Source organism: Pimephales promelas, chromosome 21, assembly GCF_988280905.1.
Source record: "Pimephales promelas chromosome 21, fPimPro1.hap1.1, whole genome shotgun sequence".
NCBI classification, from domain to species: domain Eukaryota; kingdom Metazoa; phylum Chordata; class Actinopteri; order Cypriniformes; family Leuciscidae; genus Pimephales; species Pimephales promelas.
Window position 1 is genome coordinate 23689515 of NC_142789.1, and position 22149 is coordinate 23711663.

General features: G+C 35.8%; 1 protein-coding gene across 4 annotated transcripts in view; it reads left to right on the forward strand.

Moving 5' to 3' along the window:
• diaph3 (diaphanous related formin 3) overlaps positions 1–22149 on the forward strand; it is a 317511-nt gene that overhangs the window by 12198 nt on the left and 283164 nt on the right. For 3 of the 4 annotated variants that reach the window (XR_016148350.1, XM_089124819.1, XM_039673952.2), the window contains exons 2-4: positions 7916–7948; positions 13724–13894; positions 18177–18281. Coding sequence is in view for 3 of the 4 variants with exons in the window: in XM_089124819.1 (XP_088980945.1) it covers positions 7916–7948; positions 13724–13894; positions 18177–18281 (309 nt within the window). In the remaining variant the exon portion in view is untranslated. The remainder of the gene's footprint in view (positions 1–7915; positions 7949–13723; positions 13895–18176; positions 18282–22149) is intronic. The other variant, XM_089124818.1, reaches the window with a different exon arrangement.

Genomic DNA, 22149 nt, shown 5'->3' on the forward strand with positions numbered 1-22149 from the left:
TTTTAAAGAAGACATTTGGCAGATTTTTGTAGAAGTGAAATAAATTAAGAAAGTGAAACAGAAAAAAAGTTATAGAAGTTTGAGTTTATGGAAATGTACAATGTAAAAATATTAATTATTCATATTTTACATAAAATATATATTTTCAAAACCTGGGCTACTCTAAAATGGCAAAAAGATCAAAGCCAAAAATCTGAACAAGTTGTGTTTCAAATTTTAGGTTGATATCTCAAAAAATGAGCTTTCAGTAAGATTTTGTTTGAGCGCAGTACCAAACTTTTTCACTAGGGCACAATCAGACTCCATTACTGCCCATATAAGGGCGCCTGCATTTCCATTCGTGTTGTTGAGTGATATAAACCATTATTTCCACAATTTTCATACAATTTCTGAAGTAGAGATCCTATTCAGAAGTAGCATGGGAAGTTTGGCAGATTTTGATATGAATTGAACCTCTAAGAAACACATACAAAGAACACGCATGTAAGTCATAGCTAGCTGCCACGTCACAAATGGTGAATTTATTATTTTTTTCTTGATATTTCAAACTTTTCAGACCTTTTTTTCAAAAATAATTGAATGGATTCTATCTTTTGAACTTTTGGCATGAAAACAAACTGAGGTATCTACCATTTTTTCCAGATTTTTCATGTTTACTGCTATTTTAAAATAAAGGTCTGAACACGCCTTATGAGTATGAAAATATTCTTGTTGCATATTGATAAATTATGGCTCCTCTGTAATATATTTTGAAAATCAGTCACCAAATATGGAAACTAGAGATTGTAAGCTTTCAAATGATATATAGTTTGTCAATATTATTTAAGGTATTTACTAAGATATTATTGTTTTAAAAATATAGTGGCAAACGTCCCACCTGTGGGACGGTGACAGTTAATTAAAGGGACACTGTGCAGTTATTTTAGGTGCCTGTGAGTGGAAAAATCGGCGAGCCGCCGGCCTCAGCATCAGGAAGTATCGCGTGATCTCAGCTCTCGCGATGTAACGTATTCCTTTACGGCAACACTGCACATATCCAGGAACAAGGTCGAGAGGGATGGAGTTTGTCACACTATCGTCATGTCTGAGCCTGCATATAAGATACAGAAAGCTAGGAAAGCATTGTCGGAGGAACAGAGAAAGAGGAAAGAGCAGACTGACCGAGCGAGGAGTCAGAACGAGCACATCTCGCAGCACGGATGTACCAATACAAACAAATAATTCATCTCCATGTAACTTTAGTAGAGCATTCATTTCGTTCTTTTGTTAAATAAGAGGCGATCTGAAATGTGTTGTTTTTGAAATCGAGTGACCAAAGCACTCGTTGCCACTGCGATCCATCAGTTTCAGTGATTCAGTGATCTGTTGTGACGCGCACTGTCTTCAAACGGACACGCGCTCAATCCGTTGCGGGGACTGAGAGACTCATTACGATGAAATCACAAAACCCAATGCACAAAAAACATGTGCCTGCTTGAAATACAGCCACTAATAAACAATCGGTTTTGATGAGGAAAATAAACTATACTGTTAGTTGGGATTTGAACCCAGAACCTGTGACACACATGGAAAAGTTCTTCCTCTGGACCATTAAAGTTCATGGGGATATGTATTTAATCACTTGAAAATTCTCACCAATAACAACATATTAGATCTCATTAAACGACAAATTAAACACAATGTACTGTTGTATACTATGTAACATGTCACGCTCTCCGTGAGTGGTATTTACGACAGTAACGTTAAAAACAAGTACTCCACAGTAACTCTAGGGGTTGCTGTTTGACAAAAACAGCATTCCTGCCTGGTGTCCCTTTAATAATAATTCTCTTGAAACCTACCTGCACACTGTTTCTCTACTGTGATAGTTGTTATCTTTTATGCTTTTCCCATATGAGAACACACGCAGGGCATGTACGCACTTCGTACTGCTTTGTATGAATAAACTCCCAATTAACCTAGTTGCCATTGTAACCAAGTTTTTGTAAAGTTTCCATTTGACTGAGAATGTTGTTAGGGGGGTGTTTGTGTTTTCATTTGGCTCGAAAACCCAGTCCCCTGCCAGTTCTTGAATTTGTGACATCTATCATGCTGGTTGGCTTCATGTAAATGTGCAGTGTCTGTGGCCAACACATCTTGGTGTTTTATTTATCAGTAGGACTAGGATGAAATGGATGGATTATAAGCATTTCAATGAGAATCTATGAATCTGTGGGCTTTTCTCCCTTATTGATTGTACTTTATTACAAGACGCAGCAAATAATAAAAAAGTCAGTTTACATTTAATGTGATAAACATTATTGCTTGATCCTTTGGAATTCATTCTAAATCTGCTGATTTGGTGCTCATGAAATATTTCTTATTATCTATGTTAAAAACAGTTATTCTGCTTAATATATTTGTGGAAACAATGACACATTTTCTGAGGATTCTTTAAAGAATATAGTTTAAACAGCTTTTGTAACATTTATAAATGTCTGGTTAATTGCTGTCAATAATTAATATCTTTTTTGAATTAGCCTACATTCCAAAATTGTAGGTGTTTTCATTTCTAGTGAAATGTCTGCTAAATGACAAAATGCAAATGAAACCTTTAAATAGGTTTCAATTTATTCAGTGGACATTGATTTGAAGCAATTATGCTTTTACTGTGGTGGTTTTAATGAGCCCTGTCATTTGTGTGAGTTTGAGAGTGTTAAAGAAACCTCTGTGATAATTTTGCCCTGCCATTGTACCCAGTGTTGTTCACTGCAATGCAACATCACCCTTGAATGAAGGTCAAACTGCACTTGGACATCCAGATACACAACTGCACTTGTCACCAAAAACATCAAGACACCTTGAGATTTTGTTCTTCATATTTTGTCCTTTTTCTAAATTGTATTCATGTAAAGGTCTGGAAAATAACTTTCTGGAAAGAAACTTCTGGTGACTTTTCCAATTTAGTTAAAGTTAAAAGCAGCTATGGTGGTCTCTTCAATAGATGATTTGCTGTAACTGCATTTAGGCTATATACTTCAAGTATACAGATTGACCTCAATAACTCATAATCATCTTTCTTTTGGTCTTCATCTTGACTGTTAGCCCACCATCCGTCGGCTGAGGTGACGCAGATTTCTGGCTGGCCAGGTGGATGGGTGTGTTGATCTCATTAGTACACCTGAACTCAATCCTTGCAGTTCGCCTCAGCTCTAATGAGGATCTCCCACTGCTTGCCCTTCTTGACACACAGACTGTTTTTGTTTGGGTTTGTCTGGTTCCCACTCTCCTGTCAGAATGGTTTAACCTTTCATATAGCTGTTTTTCCAAACAATGTACAGTATACAATTTCTATGTTTGCTTCAATTTAAACATATTTTCTCTCCAGCAAATGGTGTTAGCTGATCAGGTTGTAACTCTTCTTGTGAATGATTAGCAGGAAGTTCAATATGTGCTTCAATATTTGCTGAGATAACTCAACTCGAATGAAGACAGACTGGAAAAATTCAGTGTGATTTTACATTTGTCTGCGCAGAATGAATTGAGCGTGTATGTGCTTAGAGAACATGATAATTATCTTGCCGCTTATTCATTAGTATTAGTCTGTATAGGGGCAAAGTTACATTTGAATATGAGTATGCAGATGGTAGTTTGGCTGAAGGCTCTGTGAGAACGTCGGTGGGGAGTTGAATAACGAAACCGCAGTAGTCTAGACACGCCCCGGTGGCTGTAAGAGTCTTCTTCCATTGCGTGAAGATATTTAATTTTTGAAACATGACTCTTACGTTCTCAAGTGCTTCACAGAGGGACCATTGAACCTGCTGTTTTCTTTCAGCCATTAATGGAGGTAGATTTGGTTTTCACCCAGAAGATGCGCTTTACCACACTTTCCTGTGAAAACTGATGTTTTGTGATTTATATTTACTTACATGAACATGGAGTTGTGGTTTAGGCTCAGGGTAGGTTCCAAAATTGCAGTGCCCTGGCATCTACAGGGGTATTTTTGTGGTGTAAATGACTGGTCATATTCGAGCATACGGCAGCACTCGCATTGAACAAAGTAATATAAATTTGAATTTAAATAAAATTTTAAATATTTTTTCTCAGCCAGATTGAGAGTGAGTGACTGACAGACAGGTAGAGGGAAGGTTCTACAATTAGGCTGATGAATATTTGTTTCCTTTTTGATGTTCATGATTTTTATTTTATCTAATTACTTTTTAGTGTGTTTGTATTTTAATCTAATTTTATATCTAGTTCATTATCTCCCCCCCCTCTTTTAATTGACAGTGCAAAAGGCATGTTTAGGGAGTAATTGATGTAAAAAAAATTTTTACTTAAAGGGTTAGTTCACCCAAAAATGAAAATTAAGTCATTAATTACTCACCCCCATGCTGTACCAACCCCGTAAGACCTTCGTTCGTCTTCGGAACACAAATGAAGATATTTTTGATTAAATTTGAGAGCTGTATAACTACCACATTGGCTCCTAAGGGACTGCCTCTTGACGGCCCAGAAAGTCAATGAAGAAAATGTTTAAATATCCCAAGTGACTACCGTGGCTCAACTATATGTTTATCAAGCGACGCGAATACTTTTTGTGCGAAAAAACAATAAAAAATAACGAGTTTATTCGACTATTTCTTTTCTTCCTTGTAGGCCAGAACGAGACTTCCTTATAGATTTCCACGACGCATGCGCGAGATTTGCGATCTGCGTACAACAGCTTACACTACTTCAGATCGCAATTCTCGCGCATGCGTCGTGGAAATCTATAAGGAAGTCTCGTTCTGGCCTACAAGGAAGAAAAGAAATAGTCGAATAAACTCGTTATTTTTTATTGTTTTTTCGCACAAAAAGTATTCGCGTCGCTTGATAAACATATAGTTGAGCCACGGTAGTCACTTGGGATATTTAAACATTTTCTTCATTGACTTTCTGGGCCGTCAAGAGGCAGTCCCTCAGGAGCCAATGTGGTAGTTATACAGCTCTCAAATTTAATCAAAAATATCTTCATTTGTGTTCCGAAGACGAACGAAGGTCTTACGGGGTTGGTACAGCATGGGGGTGAGTAATTAATGACTTAATTTTCATTTTTGGGTGAACTAACCCTTTAAAGTGCTGAATTTTTAATTAATGTTGGCTTACTGAGTGCATTGTGAAGTTGAAGGCACTTATGATGCTTTAATCTTTGTTATAGTAAGGTTATAGTTAGAGCCCGACCGATAAAGGATTTTGAAGGCCGATACAAATATTATTTGTTGGTTTTAAAATCCGATATTCCGATATATATCGGCTGACATTTTTATTTATTTATTTTTTTCAGAAACGTGCAAAAAACATTAACAGATTTCCCTAACATTAGTTATTTGTAGTTATGTATGAGTTTTAACTAAAATAATATGATAATGCATTTAAAAAAAAACACTTGTTTCTTTTATTGTCGCAACAGCACAGAGGAACCAAAGCTCATTAATGTTAACGTTAGCGGTCTTCCACTGATGATAGTGGCATTAGCTGGCTTTGTGGTTAGCTAGTCTATGATGAGCCATAATTTAGCAATGGGTAACGTCATACTGCAAATTGTAAAATGAACATTTTCAATATAACAGGCCAAGGAGAGATGATACGTCTCAACTATACAACTCCAACACTCATGACATGGTTTAAGCCATGTTTCGTCCATTTTTATTTTATTTTTGAAATATTTATTTATCGGCCGTTATAACTGCCAATACCGATAGTTTTGAAAATGCCTAATATATCGGCCGATAATATTGGCCTGCCGATATATCATTCTGGCTCTAGTTATAGTAAGGTTAAATATGTAGGTGATGTATTATTTGATAAATGTAGAAAAGCGATAAGAAACTTGTGTATTGCCATTGCCTCCAAATTGACATGTTTTATTCATTATTTGAGTTTTTTTTTTTTGGCATGTAGGTTCTCTCAAAAGTCTTTCAGAAGGTCACTTGTCTTGTTCCTGGTATTTCATGCTAAGTTCAGTGATTGAGAGGTTTTGTGTTTTTGGAGGTCTGTGTTTCTTTAATGAAGGTCATTTCCCATGCACAGACTTTCTGATTGATCACCAGCACAGCATGTTTACACCGAAGTATGTGAATTTGTTTTGACTCCATTAATGAAGTAAGACTGATGGCTGTGATGCTTGGCCAATCCACCAATAACTGTTTGTGTGTGACTATTGTGTGTACCACTAGCTGAATTAATAGTGCAAGTGAATGTTTAGAGGGAAGTTGTGAAAATATAGATTTGGAGGTTGACAGATTATAATGCCTGCCATCTGGGATTGAGTCGAACTGTTTGCTTGAGCTGTGCTGGGTTACTGCTAAATAACCCAATTCTCTCCTCTAATGGAGGACTGGCAATAACATAGACTAAGAATACAGGCAAAATGTGCCGTTGTTTGTTTGCTTTGTTCCTCCTTATGAGATTTGGCAAACATTTCCTCTAAAGAATTTCCAAAATTAAATACCGCAACAGCATTAGCAAACATGCTTTTCCTGAGCACCACAAAAGCCGTTTTTTCCTCAGCGCACGAGCGCGATCCAAAGCAACAGATGGGTCTAATTTTGTCCTTAATCCAACATGCAGACATTCCAATTGCATATTAGCACATTCATATGTCACCAAGGAACATTTTCTCATTTACAATCGCCTATGAAACTTTTGTCTTCTAAACAGATGGCAGCATGCAATGGTGAGCTTGTAACCACAGAGAGCAGTAACTAAAGTAGTGTTCTCTGTCTTGAATTTTACATCTCATCTTTTTGACACTCTAACTCTGAATTGGTCTTTAATGTGCATGAAGCACTGTGGACTCAGGTCCCTTTGTAATTGTCAAGGGCTGGCAGTGTAGAATTAAATTAGAAGGCGGCTTCTCTCTCGTCTTGATAATTGCATTTCCAATTATTTCTTCATACATGTATATGCAGGCAATTCTTCTTTACTTGGACAAATCAACAGATTTGATCTGAGAAATTCAGATTCTAAAATACACACACACACACACACACACACACACTCACACACACAAACCTGTTCACATGTTATGGTGAAAATGTAAGTTCTTGAACCTCATTTGCAGCCTCAAATGGTTGATGCATTTTATGCTTTGTCTCTTGGATCTCATGTTAATGAAAGACTGTAGTATTGATTGTTGGTGGGGTTTTTTTTGTAGAGTTTGGAACCTAAGCTTTCTTTGTCAATATTTTTACCACTTACACATCAGTTTAATTAAATTAGCTGGAAAGTTTGGCATTTGTGTTTGTGTTGCCATGCTTAGGCTTAAGAGACTCCATAAGCGGCACATTTTTGGCAAGATGGCTTTAAACTTTGGAAGTCTTAAGAGATGCTAGCAATTTAATCTCATTTAATTTTAACTAATATCTTGGCATCTATGTGGTGACAGACAAACTAGACCAGTTTATTTTTTTGGTGTTTTACATTTTCTTTTTACATGTTTTTTTTTTTTTTTTTTACTTTGTCTGCCCACAAATTCAAACCCCACATCATATTTTGTTTGAGTCTTACAACTGTTATGAATGGATATGGAGGCTGTTTCACCTGGTTAATGTATGATTTTTTCATTGACGTGATCAGTGAATAACCTATTACTAGATTACTCCGGTTCTCTCACCATGTTTCAGGTACGCATATCTCAAGTCAAAGTGCTTCTAAATGAGTTGTATTGTGTCTTGCTACATTTGAGAGTTTTTGTAGAATGCCATCTTAAAGAGATTGACATTAATTTTATGTGAATGCATTTTTAAGTCTTAGAGATATTTAAAAAAAAATCATTTTTGACATGAAATCAAAAGCTTTTTCAGCTGTCATCTGTCAAGTGGACTGCAATGTCATCTTCAGTGCCACTGTGAAATGATTTTAATCCCCCCTCTCACTCTCACTCTGTTTATAGCATTTAAACATCAGAACACTTACAGATGATGTGGTAAGAGTTCTTTATTCTGGTTTATCCTTTACTCTGTCAAATATTTACATTTTCATTCTGTCTTGTTCATTAACAACAAGCTTACATTTTAAATTTGATATGATTAACCCCATATCACAGACTACAGGACCCATGCTTAACACAGTGTTTTAGTCTCTAACCACAGCACTTCATTCACTCAGCTCAGATTTTTTTGAACAAAAAGCTTTTACTAAACTTTGTCATTACTAAAAAAATATACTATGATTTTTTTTTGCTTGCTTTCTTGCGCGTCACTTGAACGGCCTTTTATCAAGCACGTTTCATGCTTTATACTACACATCCCTAATGAGGCTGCATGCATGTATCTGTAAAATTATACAACTTGTTTTGAAGCTGTTCAGCTCATGGTATGTCTGTCTATCTGTCTGCCTGTCAATAGGGTATTCATTCCAAGAATTCCTCTCTTTTCTAGAAATACATAGTCATTTTATTAGACCTAAAAAAATCAGGATGTAAGAATTTATCATAATAAAGAACCAGAGAAACTCAAAATGCCTTGTTCAACATAAAATTTGGGCTTAACGTTAATGATAATTATCGTGATGTAATTTTCCTTGATAAAACAATAACAAGAGTTCGATAAATGCTCGATACAATGTTTAACGAACGTAATTTTAGCGCTACTCATTTGAACCATGCTGCTGTATATAAATTTATAATAACGTAATATTGACGATTACATTTTTTAATTCTTATGTTTGCAATGTTTGCTGGAATTGTTTTTGTATGATTTTCTTTTGGAAGTATGATGAATCAAAAGCCCCTTTCACACAGAGATTCCAGAAAATACACGGATAATGTGACCCGGCATTTGTTCCGGGATCGTTTGATTTCGGTTCATTCACACTGCCAGTGCTTTGCCGGGATCTGTGAGTACGTACACGCACAATCCCGGAAAGACACATGACCTCAGGATGAGACGTGTAACGCACGCGTCGAAAACATGTGCACGCGCATACCGTTCCGCAAAGCTGGTGAACGATCTCAGCTTCAGCGCGGATAGTGAGGCTCCTGGTCTCTGCTTTGTTCCAGTTTGCAGACATTTGTTCATCCTTTCTTTGTTGATGACGAACACAAACTTTCTTCTAAGAGCAACAGGGTCGCGTGATGGCACTAGCGTCATCACTATGACACCCCTTACGGCATTGATCCCGGCTTTTGTTCACACAGCGTGCGTTCCGGGACTGATTCCGGCAATGTTACTAGGTCCCCAACCCGGCATCGATGCCGGTATCAATCTCGGGTCGTGTTTGCGTTCACACAGAAGGCGTCCTGGCAATTTCCTGGGATGAACGTGCTGTGTGAAAGGGGCAAAAGTTGGCAGTGAGCTGAATTCTGAAGCTGGTTTGAATTTCATTAAACATTGGTTGTATCAAGCCTGTGCAGCTGGAGCTGTTTCCTTCTAGCAGCAGCAGAAGGTAATGAAATATTTTGAATGGAGGACTTTAGGTCATGGAGTGGAGCAGTCAGTTAATTTAAACGGCACCTAGACCATCTTATCGATGGAACTCAGTGGCCATTTTTCACCCTCATGGTGAATAGCACCAACTTTGGCATTTAGCACTGCAATCACCTCCATCCTTCCTTCCATCTCATATCTTCCTTCTCGCCTCCCTTCTGCCATGCTTACTCACTAATCATCTCTTCACCTTGTTTCCTCTTTCCTCAATACATTTCAATCTTCTCTTCTTTAATTCTTCACCTCTTAGGTCATTTAATCTCTCTCTCTCTCAGTTTAGTTTCTTTTTGCATTATCGATTGGCAACAAAATGTGTTTTTGTTTGTGTTGGTTTGGTATCGATTCTCGGTCTCTCGTTGCCAGAGGGAAGGTAGACCCAGGAACAGGGTAATCAGGATTATGATGAGGTAGACACCGCTGGGACACTCCTTTTCCCTCTCTCTATCACGCACCCTAAAGTCACGTGCGATCTGAAATGAACACATGACTGGATTGATTCATGAATGAAATGAATAAGAAAAGAGACTAAAGTAATGACTTGGAGAATAAATTAAATGAACAGATGCAATCTTGTTAGTGGTCGACTGATATGTTTCTAATTATTAGTAATAGTATAGCGGTACGTACTCTGCATAACGATCAGTCTTTGTGAACTGGATACAGACGGGAAGAGAATTGTCATGGGACATTCCCGATTGACAATTTAAGTTCTTCTTGATTTTCAAACTATGCTACACTACATCCAGTCATATACTGTATAGCCTTGTCTTTATGTTAAAAAAGAAGGGAAAAAAAAGAAATTCCCATTGCACACAGATTGCTGAGTGCACTGTTCAGGATGTTTGTGAAAAAATATATAATAGGATAACAGAATTATGTTTGTTACTTTCTAAAGTATAAATCTGTTTTTAAAGATTTATCAAGTTTAACAATAATTGTTTTCGTATTTAATTTTTCAAATGATTACTAATTATTTCTTATAGATAAATATCCATTTCCTCAGTTGTTTTTATGCATTTTGTTTTTACCATCTTTAAATTATGTAGTATAGTGTGATGTATGTCGGCCACCCTGCTCTCCAAGGTATTGGTATTATTCAAAAAAGAAAAATGAATATCTGTTTTACAATAATTCTTTGGAGAAAATTTGCAGAATTTGGAGGGTGATAAGTGTAGGACATGTTTTCGATGAGTGAATCATGTCCTTAGATAATGGAGGGCTTTTGTGAGGGCTGATGTTTGGTCATGGTAGAAATGTGTTTTGGTGCTGCTGAGAGGCTGAATTACCAAAGAGGGGTCTGGTGGAGTGATCAGAAGGGGATGGAGCCATTAGTAACATCAAAGTGTATGTCGGCGAAAAAGGGAGAGAGATTGTGTGAAAGTAAGCCGCAGACTCACTCATAAACACCTAAACAGCCCTGAAAAGCACTTCATCATCTAGATCAGTTCGCATCGGCTGAGGTATGATGCCTGTTGTTGTTATCGAGGTAGCGGCTGCACATATTTATTTATCTATTCACCGGTAACGAGTGTGGAATAGCAAAGCACTTCTTCCCTCCGCTGGGGATGAATCTCTGTGATTAAACTGATCAGTGCCATCACTCAATGTAGCGAAGAGGCGCTTTAGGGCAGTGGCAAACAAAATTAGACAGATGATGGTGTCGTTTGGTATCAGACTCCACACATTTGCTCCCTGCATCGGCTCTGTGCACTGTAGACGCTAGCTATACTCTGATCTACTGCTTGTGTTTAATTAATTTTACATCAGTGTCATTGCTGATTATCTCAGCGTGTTGCGCTCCTTCTCGCCAAGATAATGCGCAATGGGTGGCAAAAAAAATTCTCGAAGATAACTGCTGCTAATTCACCCACCACTTGAAAGAAAGGGGGCAAGGCCTCTAAAAAAAAATAAACCCACCTACCTTTTCAGCCAACGCTGACATCTCAATCTCCCATCATCTCCCTGTTGCGCCTACAGGCCCAGGGAGAGAAAACAGCTCTCTGACAAATCTAATCCAATTAGGAAATCATTATCTGTGTGATGCGGGGGCCCACCACCTCGATATAAATTGACGGCAAGTTACAGTGTCTCTGCGGACGCTCTGTTCGTTAGGAGCTGACTGACTTCTAATGAACGTCTGTCTGCTTACAGTAAGTAAGTTCTAACTGATCATAAACAGTGTACACAGGGTTAAAGTGAGTATGACCAAGCACTCACTTTTGCTAGTCACCATTTTAATCGCATTTTAGCTTTTCTATACTGTAAACTTTTTTTACTGTAGAAAATATTCACATTCCAAGTAACTCTAAATAATAATGAAGTTATTTTACTATGACTACAGAAAGCAGCATGCATGTGAAGTTGTCATGGCAACCAAATACATTGGTTTCCAATGGTTTCCATTGGGAATACATTGGTTCCCAACCTTTTTTTTTTGTCTGAGACCCCCTTTTTCCCAAGAAAATATTTTAGAGCCCACGTTTAATGATATTATTATCACTCTTGCAGCAAGAATGACAAAATATTTAGTTTTCAAACAAACTGTATGTCTACTATAACTATGTTTACAGATATGGTTATACACTAATAATAGCCTGTAATATTGAAAATACAATAACAAAAACATCAGTAGGCCCTTCGTAAGCCTAGGAGAAGCCTATTGGACCTATTTGAAATGCAAAAACAAAAAATTTCTAAGTGGTGTGTTGGTAAAAAAAAAGAAAGAATATAGGCCATTACTAAATGACTGCTGTCTGGGGCCTCAATACTTGTAAGTTATTTGTGAGGCTTTATCAATGTGAGACTTACGCTTTTGGCGCTATAGCGAGCGATAATAAACTTGCGTTTATTAACAGAACAATGCGTCTTTCGGAAGAACATTGTAGCCGGAACTACTTCTCTCTGTGTTCCTCTATGACGAGTCACGCAGGTACTGGGCTACTCCGCAGCGACAGCGATCCGAACCAGTGTAAAATAGTCCCGATGTAAACACTTATTGTAGGTGTAACATCGTGTTTCAGGATAAGATAAAACAAGGACTGAAAAATAGATTCATGATGAACTTGTTCATTATATGAATTTTGTAAAAAACAGAAAAAAAGTAAGGACTTTTGTTTAATGCTCATTGCTCAACTTTTCAAAATATGACATGACCCCTTTTCCAACTTTTCAAAATATGACCCCCTCCCCACAGAGCTCGTTGAGGCCCCCTTGTGGGCCGATGTTGTAAAGAGCCGAGTCAGTTTTGGCGTGCTAAACTTATCTTAATAAATGGATTGAAAATGCAGTATAAACTATTTTAAAGTAGACTTTTAATAGACAAATAAAGTAGTGAAAAATTACTTTTAATTTTTTAATTTTAAACAAATTTTTTTTTAAACAGACATCTGTTGGGCTGTAATTCGCAAAAAAACAGATTCATCACTTGACTGCTCAAGCAAATGAGATTGGAGGAGATGTTGGATGAATTGGTTTTATGTAGTGCTGGGTGGTATACTGGTTCATACCGAATACTGGTGTTTATTTATGTTATGTGATATGAATTTTTAATATACCACAATAGTGTATGTCGCTCCTTAAGTGCCTCCTGCTGGGACCTCTTTGTGAAGAGCATGATTTTGTGTGACCTTGTAAACCTGTGTGAGAACTAGTGTGTAACTTTTCTACAATATTCACTCATTACAGTAAAATTGTGCATTCTAAGTCAATCTACTTTGGTTTTTCCTCTCTGAATCAGTAGAAAATGTGGCTAACACCCATTTCTGCTTGAAAAAAATAATATCGTCATCTATCATGAAAAGGTATAATTTTGAAAAATACTGTCATAAATTTTTGGTCACACACATTTGGTCATAGTTTAAAATATATATTTTTTAAACCTTTTTTACACCGTTTACAAAATACAGAAAATACAAAACTGTAATATTGTGAAATCATTACAATTAAATCTAACTTTTTTTGTTTTAATATATTTTAAGATTTAGAATTTCAGCCAATCTTCAGTGTCACATGATCCTTTAGAAATCATTGTGGTATATTTTAGTGTTCAAATAACATTGCTTTTTATTTCATTGTTAAGAACAGTTGCACAGCTTAATATTTTTTTCAGGATTCTTTGTATAGAAAGTTCAATAGAAAAATTGTTTGTGATACTGACCCCAAAGTTGTATATTTTGCTCTTTCAACTAAATGGGGGGAAAATAACCATATGATAATTGATCATCATATAAACATGTCTCACTCATACTCCCTCAAATGTCTTATTTTTCTCTTAGTTGGATAGATTTTCCAGTATCCGGATCCCTGGCAGCAAAAAGGAACGGCCACACCTCTCCCACATGTCCAAGCATTCTTCTGGTGACTGGTCCACTTCCTCTGAATTTGAGGAGCTTTCTTCAAAAATCACATCGGAGAAGGAAATCCTTGCCCTCTTTGAGAAAATGATGGTAAGATGTATTCAGATATAGACAAATGTATTATGCAATTCTGAAATGCATTTTATTAGTATTACTTCAAGAATAAAATATCGGATTGATATTGGTATAGGCAAATAGCCAAAGCTGCGGCATGTTTCATCTTTAAGTTTATAGGACCACTCAGAGTATGGGATTTCTGCATACTTGTTTGTTATTCCTTAATTATTTTGTAAATTTAGAATAAAATTTAAAACAAAGTAAGTACGCACAATCAGTAAGTGATACCCAATTTCTGACAGTAAAGGATTTGTTGATATGCATTCACGCTATTGTACACGTCTGCTTACTGTGGACATTTATAAAACCAGTTAATTATCACTCCTACACAATGACCTTTTAACAACCTTTCAAACACAATAATCAGTAGAGGTTCATTTGCAATTATGTTTTAAGAAATTAAACCTTTTCATAATGAAATGGATTGTTATGGGTCACTGACCTCAATCAGCTTGTATTCAGAAAAGGACAAGGCTCCCATCTCTATAAATGCATATACTCGCTTGCATCAAACAGTCACAGACAAATATTTGCAAGCACCTTCGTTTATTGTGGTAAATAAAAGAAAATACACAAAATTAAATAAAGAATAGATGTTTTGAATCATTTTTTTTTAAACTGATGCCTAACCTACAATATAGTAATTCCCAATTCCAAATCAAAACTTAGTAATTTCAAAATTGCACATGGTCAGATTTAATAAGCAAATCTAAAATAAAATAAAAAAAAATATATTTTTTTGTACTAATTCAATTATTTATTGTACTAATATTTTTGTCAATTTAAATGTAAAGTTTTAGGCCTGTGCAAGATTTCTTTCACTTTTTAAACTTTTTGACCTTTCATCTTTTAGGTTTCTTATATGAAGTAAAAAATCTTCACTTTAAAATCTTTTGTTTAGACTTTTATATATATATATACACAATTATGCAGCTTTTGAAAGTTAACTTACTGTACTTTTGTCATACATTTAACTCACATCTATCTATTTCATCCATTTTCATCCATTTGTCATTTTAAAACAACGCACAGTCCTCCATTGCATGAGCGCTATCGTACGGAGGTCCACACCTCCACTCTTAGAAATGGCAGAGACAGTGTTAGCGGTTGAGCAGCATCTCCAAGTGCAGGATTGAGTGACAGGAGCAGCCACTGCTGGGTAGAGAAGGAAGAGTGTGGATAACGCAGGCAGAGACGCAGTCATTAGTCATGGCAAGTACGGGTTTGGATACATGAGCATGCCAGCAGAGGTGACAGGGCCAACAGTGGTAATAGATGCCTTTCCGCTCTGCGCCCTATCCGCACCTATCCCAGCATCCTCCTCTCTTTCTCTCGCTCTGACACACGAGGACTGCATCAAGCCTGCGATCCCATGACTGAAATCTTAAACGGCTCTGCTGATGTATCCTCTCCGGAAAGAGAGAGACGCTGTGGGGAAAGGGAAATGCACTAGGAACGTTGCACTCAACATCGAATGCAGCTGTTATTGTTTTTCTGTCTCATCTACCGCCGTCTCTTTCTTCCCTTCTCTCCCTTATCGATTTTATTGTTCTGCCTTTTGCCTTGAGATTTCCACGCCCTTTTTATCTTTTGATGGTAGTTGTAAACTGTCCACAGATACACACTAGTTCTTTTCTCTTTCTCCTTCTCTGTCAGAGATGGTGAGTTTGAGAAGTGCAGTGCACTAGTTTTCTTTTGGCACAGGACGTGTTGCTTCAGTAATCTTGGAAGTAAAATTGCCAAGTATATCTGCCAATGTCTGTCTTAGCAGTACAACAGGTTCAGATTTATGAACATGCTCATTTTTGTTTCACTGTTAATTTCTTAATCTTTTCAGAAATTGGCCCATTACATTTTTCTAATACATAATTCATGACTTCATCAATCAGTGCTAGGCACTAATCTTTAAAAGGTCTCACAAAGTTGCACACAGAAATGTGTCCACGTTGACAACAGATGTTTATAATACCAGTTTAGCAAAAAATAAATAAAAAATAAATAAATTGCTATTTCAATTTTAAAGTGTTTAATCAAAAATTAATTCCAAAAGATTAATTCCTTTAAAAATCAGGTCAGATTTTTTTATTTTTTTTTATTTTTTGCAACATATTTTTATTGAAGACTGAATCGAATTACATAAAATAGACAACTTTTACAATTTAGATTTTAAACAGAAAAAAGAAAACAAGAAAGGAAAAAGACATGACATGACATAACCAAACTAAACCCACCCCACCCTGGCTTACTTAACATCATATACAAATATAAAATATAACAGAACTTAGTCTGGTAAGACCTGCAAGTCTGCGAAATGTGATATAAAAGGCTGCCATATGTAAAAAAAACTGAAAAATTGCTTGTTCGTTTAAACCAATTAAATTATATATATATATATATAGATATATATACTGTATATATATATATATATATATATATATATATATATATATACATGCACGTACATACATATATACATATATAAAACCAATTAAATTATTATATACATATATAAAAATGGTGTTCTATTGATAAACCATGTAAATTTGAAGATAAGTCTAAAACTGCATTTAAATTTTTTTTTTCAAGGACGTGTCATATGTCGTTATTTTGATTATACTGTAAAATGCAAACTGGTGTTTTTTGTCATCGTCTAGCATCTATTCAATCTATTGACTCTATTGTTTTGTGGTGCAAATTTCATATTTAAACAGTCTTTGTGCAGTTTACAGACACTATTCAGTAACGTGATTAGAACAAAGCACTTAATAATAAATTACTTGCTACATCGGCTGAATCCGTGCTCCTCGAAATGAAATACCAGCACTCCTCAGGCAACTTTTCCTGGATTATTATGGTAGTATTATTTTTTTTTTTTTACAGCGCAGCAAGACGAGGTAAAGTACACGATTTTTATTAAACTGGATGTTTTATCCAGCTGATGTGGGCGTTTTCATGGCTCGCTTCAACATTAGCGTTTTGAATAGCACGCGCTCTCTGTGGCCGTGGTGACATTAGCACGTCATACGCTATAATTGGGCAAAAGGAAAAAGACTGACATCTCTCTCTTTTCATACAGATTGCGTCAACTGACAATAGTTGTTTTTTATATAAATTCATTTAAAAGAAGAGAATTTTAGCTTCATAAAGAAGTCTCTCATGTCTCTGTGACAAGTATTTACTGAGTTACAGTTCATTTTTAGGACGTGTTTCAGAATGAATTTCATTGAGAGAGAGACAAGGCAAAATTCACGTCATGTTTATTTTTCTTTAATTAAAAGCACAACACTGTTTTATTGTGAGTATACACAAAAAAGACACTTTCGAATGATTGAATGATGTATAACACTTACTGTATATGTAAGATCAAAATCAGCAGAGTGTTTTGAGTCTCTTTTGCACTTATAAGAAAAAAAGGTGAGCTTGTCACGCCGGTGTTCTGACAATTCATGCTACCCATCGAGATTTCCTACTTACCGGTTATGCGCATGTGCAGACTCACAGTTTTTTTTATTTATTTTTTTTTACAAAAGGTACATTTTCCTGTTATAATGTATAATTTCCCTTTAAAAAATGCTTACTACCATATGAATATTTGTACGGTCAGCCAGCTGAAAAGGAATAACTGAAAGTTTCAGTTACAGTACTATAAGAAAAGGTGTACTTTGACAAGTCAAAGATGAATATTTTATGATAATTTTTACTTTTCACACCGTTTTAAAAATAAAAACAGTAGTCTACAGTATACAGTAGCTACTCATAACTTAGAATTGTATTAGAATTGTATTTCATACGACTTTAATCGGCATTCTGTGATCAATTCGCGCTACGGTAGCATTTTTCGACAAGGCAGCAAAAATCGACAGAACACCGGCACGATAGCCAACCCCAGAGGGTTAATGTTGTATCTGCCTGATGGATTCACGAGTAGAGGTTGATATCCTGCGGTTTCATTTATTTACAGTTTCAAAAAGAACAGGTGTTAGGCATGGTTTGATTCATGTGAGCATTGAAAGATGCGAGGGCTCTTTGCTCTTCTTTATTAAGTTAACAACCAGCATCTCCAGTACTATTTTTCTTTTGAGCAGAAATATGTAGATATCAGTATATGATTCTTTAGTCTCTTTTGTTTGGATCAAATGTTTCGTCGCTTGTAATGATGGAGATTCTCATAAAGCAGGTCACAATACTGAAAGACTTGATGTTTTTTCTTGTAACATGACATTTTCTTTCTCTTGTATGTGGTTTGTATTTTCAGGAGGATATGAATCTTAATGAAGAGAAGAAGGCACCACTCAGAGAGAAGGACTTGAGCACAAAAAGGGAGATGGTCCTTCAGTACGTCATCACAGCTGCAAAAAATGTAAGTCAAAGAATAATTGTAGCCACACAGACTAACATATAAACCTGAAAGCATTAGCAGTAAATATACTGCGGTGGAAAAGATCCTAAGGGCCGTAAGAGGTCACGTCGCAGACTGCTCCAATCAGTTACTCGATCCCATTTCAGATGTGTCTGTCTTTGTAAAACAACAAAATAATAAGCTAAGGTACAGAACCACCACAGAGACACCATCTGCATGTATGTCTGCGTTAATTTGTTGTTGTGTGTCTGTGCTGGCTGTGTGTGAGTTTATTGTATTTGTGGGTTTGCCCTGATGAAAATATCTGTAACTGCAGGCCTCTTATGATGGCATTGACAGGCTAAAGACTGTATTTATCGGAGATGATTGCCCTCATTTTAGTTTGTCTCTTTTGTTCTCTTGTCCTGAGGTGAGAGGGAGGTTTTGAGTCTCCTCATGTATACTTATGAACTCATTTTTCTGTGGTAAAGGATGGCAAGATGTGATTTTACATCATCTCCCAATGTGTAATTCACCATTTCACTTTTCTACAAATAGCCTGGAGTTTTTATGCTAGAATACTGGAGGAAGAAGAAATGCTGTTGAGAAATAAAACCACACATTAATATAAATCCTCCTTCTTTGTTTTAATATGAAAGTTTGACTTCTCATTGATGCCAAAACAATTAATCTCTATAATGGTTTTAAAAGGAGGGAGATGTTTTTTTTAATAGTCCTTCTTTAAAGGTGATGAGATGCCCCTTTTCACAAGAAGTTACATTGATTCATCTAATCGACTTGCATGTACCTGTACTAGGGCTGGGCGATATGGACCAAAAGTCATATCCCGATATATTTAGGCGGAATATCAATATACAAGATCCCGATATTTTTTTCCCGCAAACTGAGAGCAAAATATTCAGTCAAAGCCAAATTTGACGTCACAAGTAGCCTAGTTTTATTGAAACCGGCTATTTCAGTGAACAGGTGCAAAATCAAATGAATAAATTTGAGCAAGGATCACAGCGCATATTTGAACTATATTGATGTATGCGAGCTGGTCTAATTCCATTATTGTCTAATTCCATAATCACATCGCATTTAAAAATATATCGATATTAGGGGTTTTTGGTTCGATACGATACACTTGTGTCACGGTTCGGTTCGGTACGTTTCCGATACAGCAAAAAGAAAGAAATGCAAGAGAAATTTCCTTGATTTTAATTTTTTAAGTATATTTTTATTAAAACATCATATCGTAAAACATCAATCGTTTAAAGCCCTTTGAACAGTTTGCAGTTTGTACTGAAAGTGTCTTTTGGACCTTGAACCGTTTGGTTCCCACTGAAGTGCATTATATGGAGAAAAATGCTGGAATGTTTTCATCAAAAACCTTAATTTCTTTTTCGACTGAGGAAAGAATGACATGGACATCTTAGATGACATGGGGGTGAGTAAATTATCAGCAAATGTTTTTTTCAAAAGTGAACTACTCCTTTTAGGGGTGGAAATATATAAGATTCCCTTCCTACATCAGAGAAGGAGCGAAACCTTTTTTTTTTTTTTTTTTTTTTACATGCTTGCAGATAAAGGCTTACCAAAACAAAGTTACTGGGTTGTCACTTTTCATGTTTTCTGTGTTGGTAGATACACCAGGGAACTGATTATAGCACTTAAACACGGAAAATATCATATTTTCATGATATGTCCCCTTTAACATTGTATACCCAATTCTGCTTGTATGTTAATCAACTAATTGATTAATTCACTCGAGTTTGCTAGATTAGCTTTGAAAACAAAAAAGCATCAGGTGCTCATCAAAAACTACATGTGGGAGTTATTTGCCCCAAGCCTTCTTCCTTATACATGCTGATTGGAGCTCTCTGTATTAGATTCATTTCTGAGTTTTAAGCCATGCTCCTTAGAGGATTGTTTGTCTGTTTTTAAGTCCCAGTGTGTTGGTTAGATAGACTGACAAGTGTACACGTCTTAGAATTGAGCGTTCAACAAATCCTCTAGTTCTTCCACTGCACGATATAGGTACACACAAGTGGGAACACTATATGCAGGATTCAGGCTAGATGGATAAAAAATGCATGTTTTTCTGCAGAAATTAATTCCCCAATCCAATCCTCCTGTCGGTTAGCTTTGTGTTCGTTTACAGGGCCTACGAATGGTGAAAAAGAGACAAGAACAAGGGAGTTTAATTATAATGCTGCTCCCCTCTTTCCGCTGAGAATTTAATTATTTTGGAGTGCTTTGAGATTTCAGGATGATTCAATTTGAATTGTATTTGCTATCTGGAGAGGCTGGTCAGAACTTGTGGTTTTCTTCAATCAGCTTTCTTTTCTACATTTTGAGGGCTGAAACTCATTGACCTTGGACAATCATGATAAAACTCCCAATGTATTGGAAACTTGAATTATCTCAGATAAAATTACTTAAATAAACAACCCAAGTTACCCAACATTTTAATTCTACCAAATAAATAATATGACACTCATCCATCTTGATTTACACCATACTAGGGGTGAAACGGTATGTGTATTCGTATTAAACCAAAACGGTATAGGTGTCACGGTTTGGTGCATGAATTTATACAGAGAATACACGGTATAAAAATAAATAAAATTTGTGTGCAAATTAATTACTGTAATATAGAAGGAACTACTGTTAGGTACACAGGTTAAAGCGACTCATAATCCATTTCATAATCATAAACTTCGGTTTCCTAGTCAGTTACACACCCTTTTTCTGGTTAATTCATAAAAAAAATATTACAGCGCTACTTAATTTCACTTCAGAATTCTGAGCTGTAGATAAATGGGAGGGAAAAAATATTACTATTTATATATATATATATATATATATATATATATATTCATGCGTCATGATGACAGCTGTTATCTTATCTATTTATCCAACCCATTAAAAACAGTCTGTTGGTGCCTTCTTTTGGACATTCATCATATTGCATCGTTTTTCATTTATATGGTAGTATTATGGTATGCAGAAATAAATTATTGAAAATTCAAATGAGAATGAAGTCAGTGTTCATTAAAATTAAGGAAAAGAAATATATTGATTTGAAATATAGTAAGTTAATTTTAAATTCATTCAGGTACAATTACCAAACATATCGCAATGTATTTGTATTATAATTATTTTATGTTATTTATATTATTGTCTTTTTATTAATTTAATTAATAAACTAATTATATAAAAATATTTTCAATACACTAAACTGGTTTGATGCCTTTACTTTATTAATAAACAAGTTTATACTTATAAATACAAGGTTTAAGACATTTAATTTTCCTTTAATCCAGCAGGAATCAAAAGTGGTTCTTCTATGGCATTGCTGTGAAAAGCCCATTTGGAACCTTTATCTTTATTTTTTACCTTTATCTGTATTTTGAGTGTACGTTGGTGGACAAACCTTTTGAAGACAACAAAGGTGTTTGATTGAAATCTAGGCTTTTGAAAAGGAATACTATTAAACATTTATAGGAATACTTCTTACCCTGCATTCCCAGACTTAAAAAAAAAAGTAGATCTACAACCTTATCTACGAGGTTAAAAATGAAGGTTGAAAAAACACTAGCAAATTTAAACCATTTAATCAAGTAATTGTTTTTAGAAACACCTTGGTGTCCGGTGGACCTGAAAAGCTGCCTCTATAATCCTGGGTTTCAGGTTAGACTGCCTGTTCGCTCAAGGAACCCACCAACTACTTGATTTTGAAAATGTATAGTATGTTTTGAACATACACTCTAAAAAATCATGGGTTAAAAATAACCCAACTTGGTTTGTTGTATAACCCAACTGCTGGATCAATATTGCACCAGCCCAGCAGTAGTTAATTTGACCCAGCAAGATGGGTCGGTCA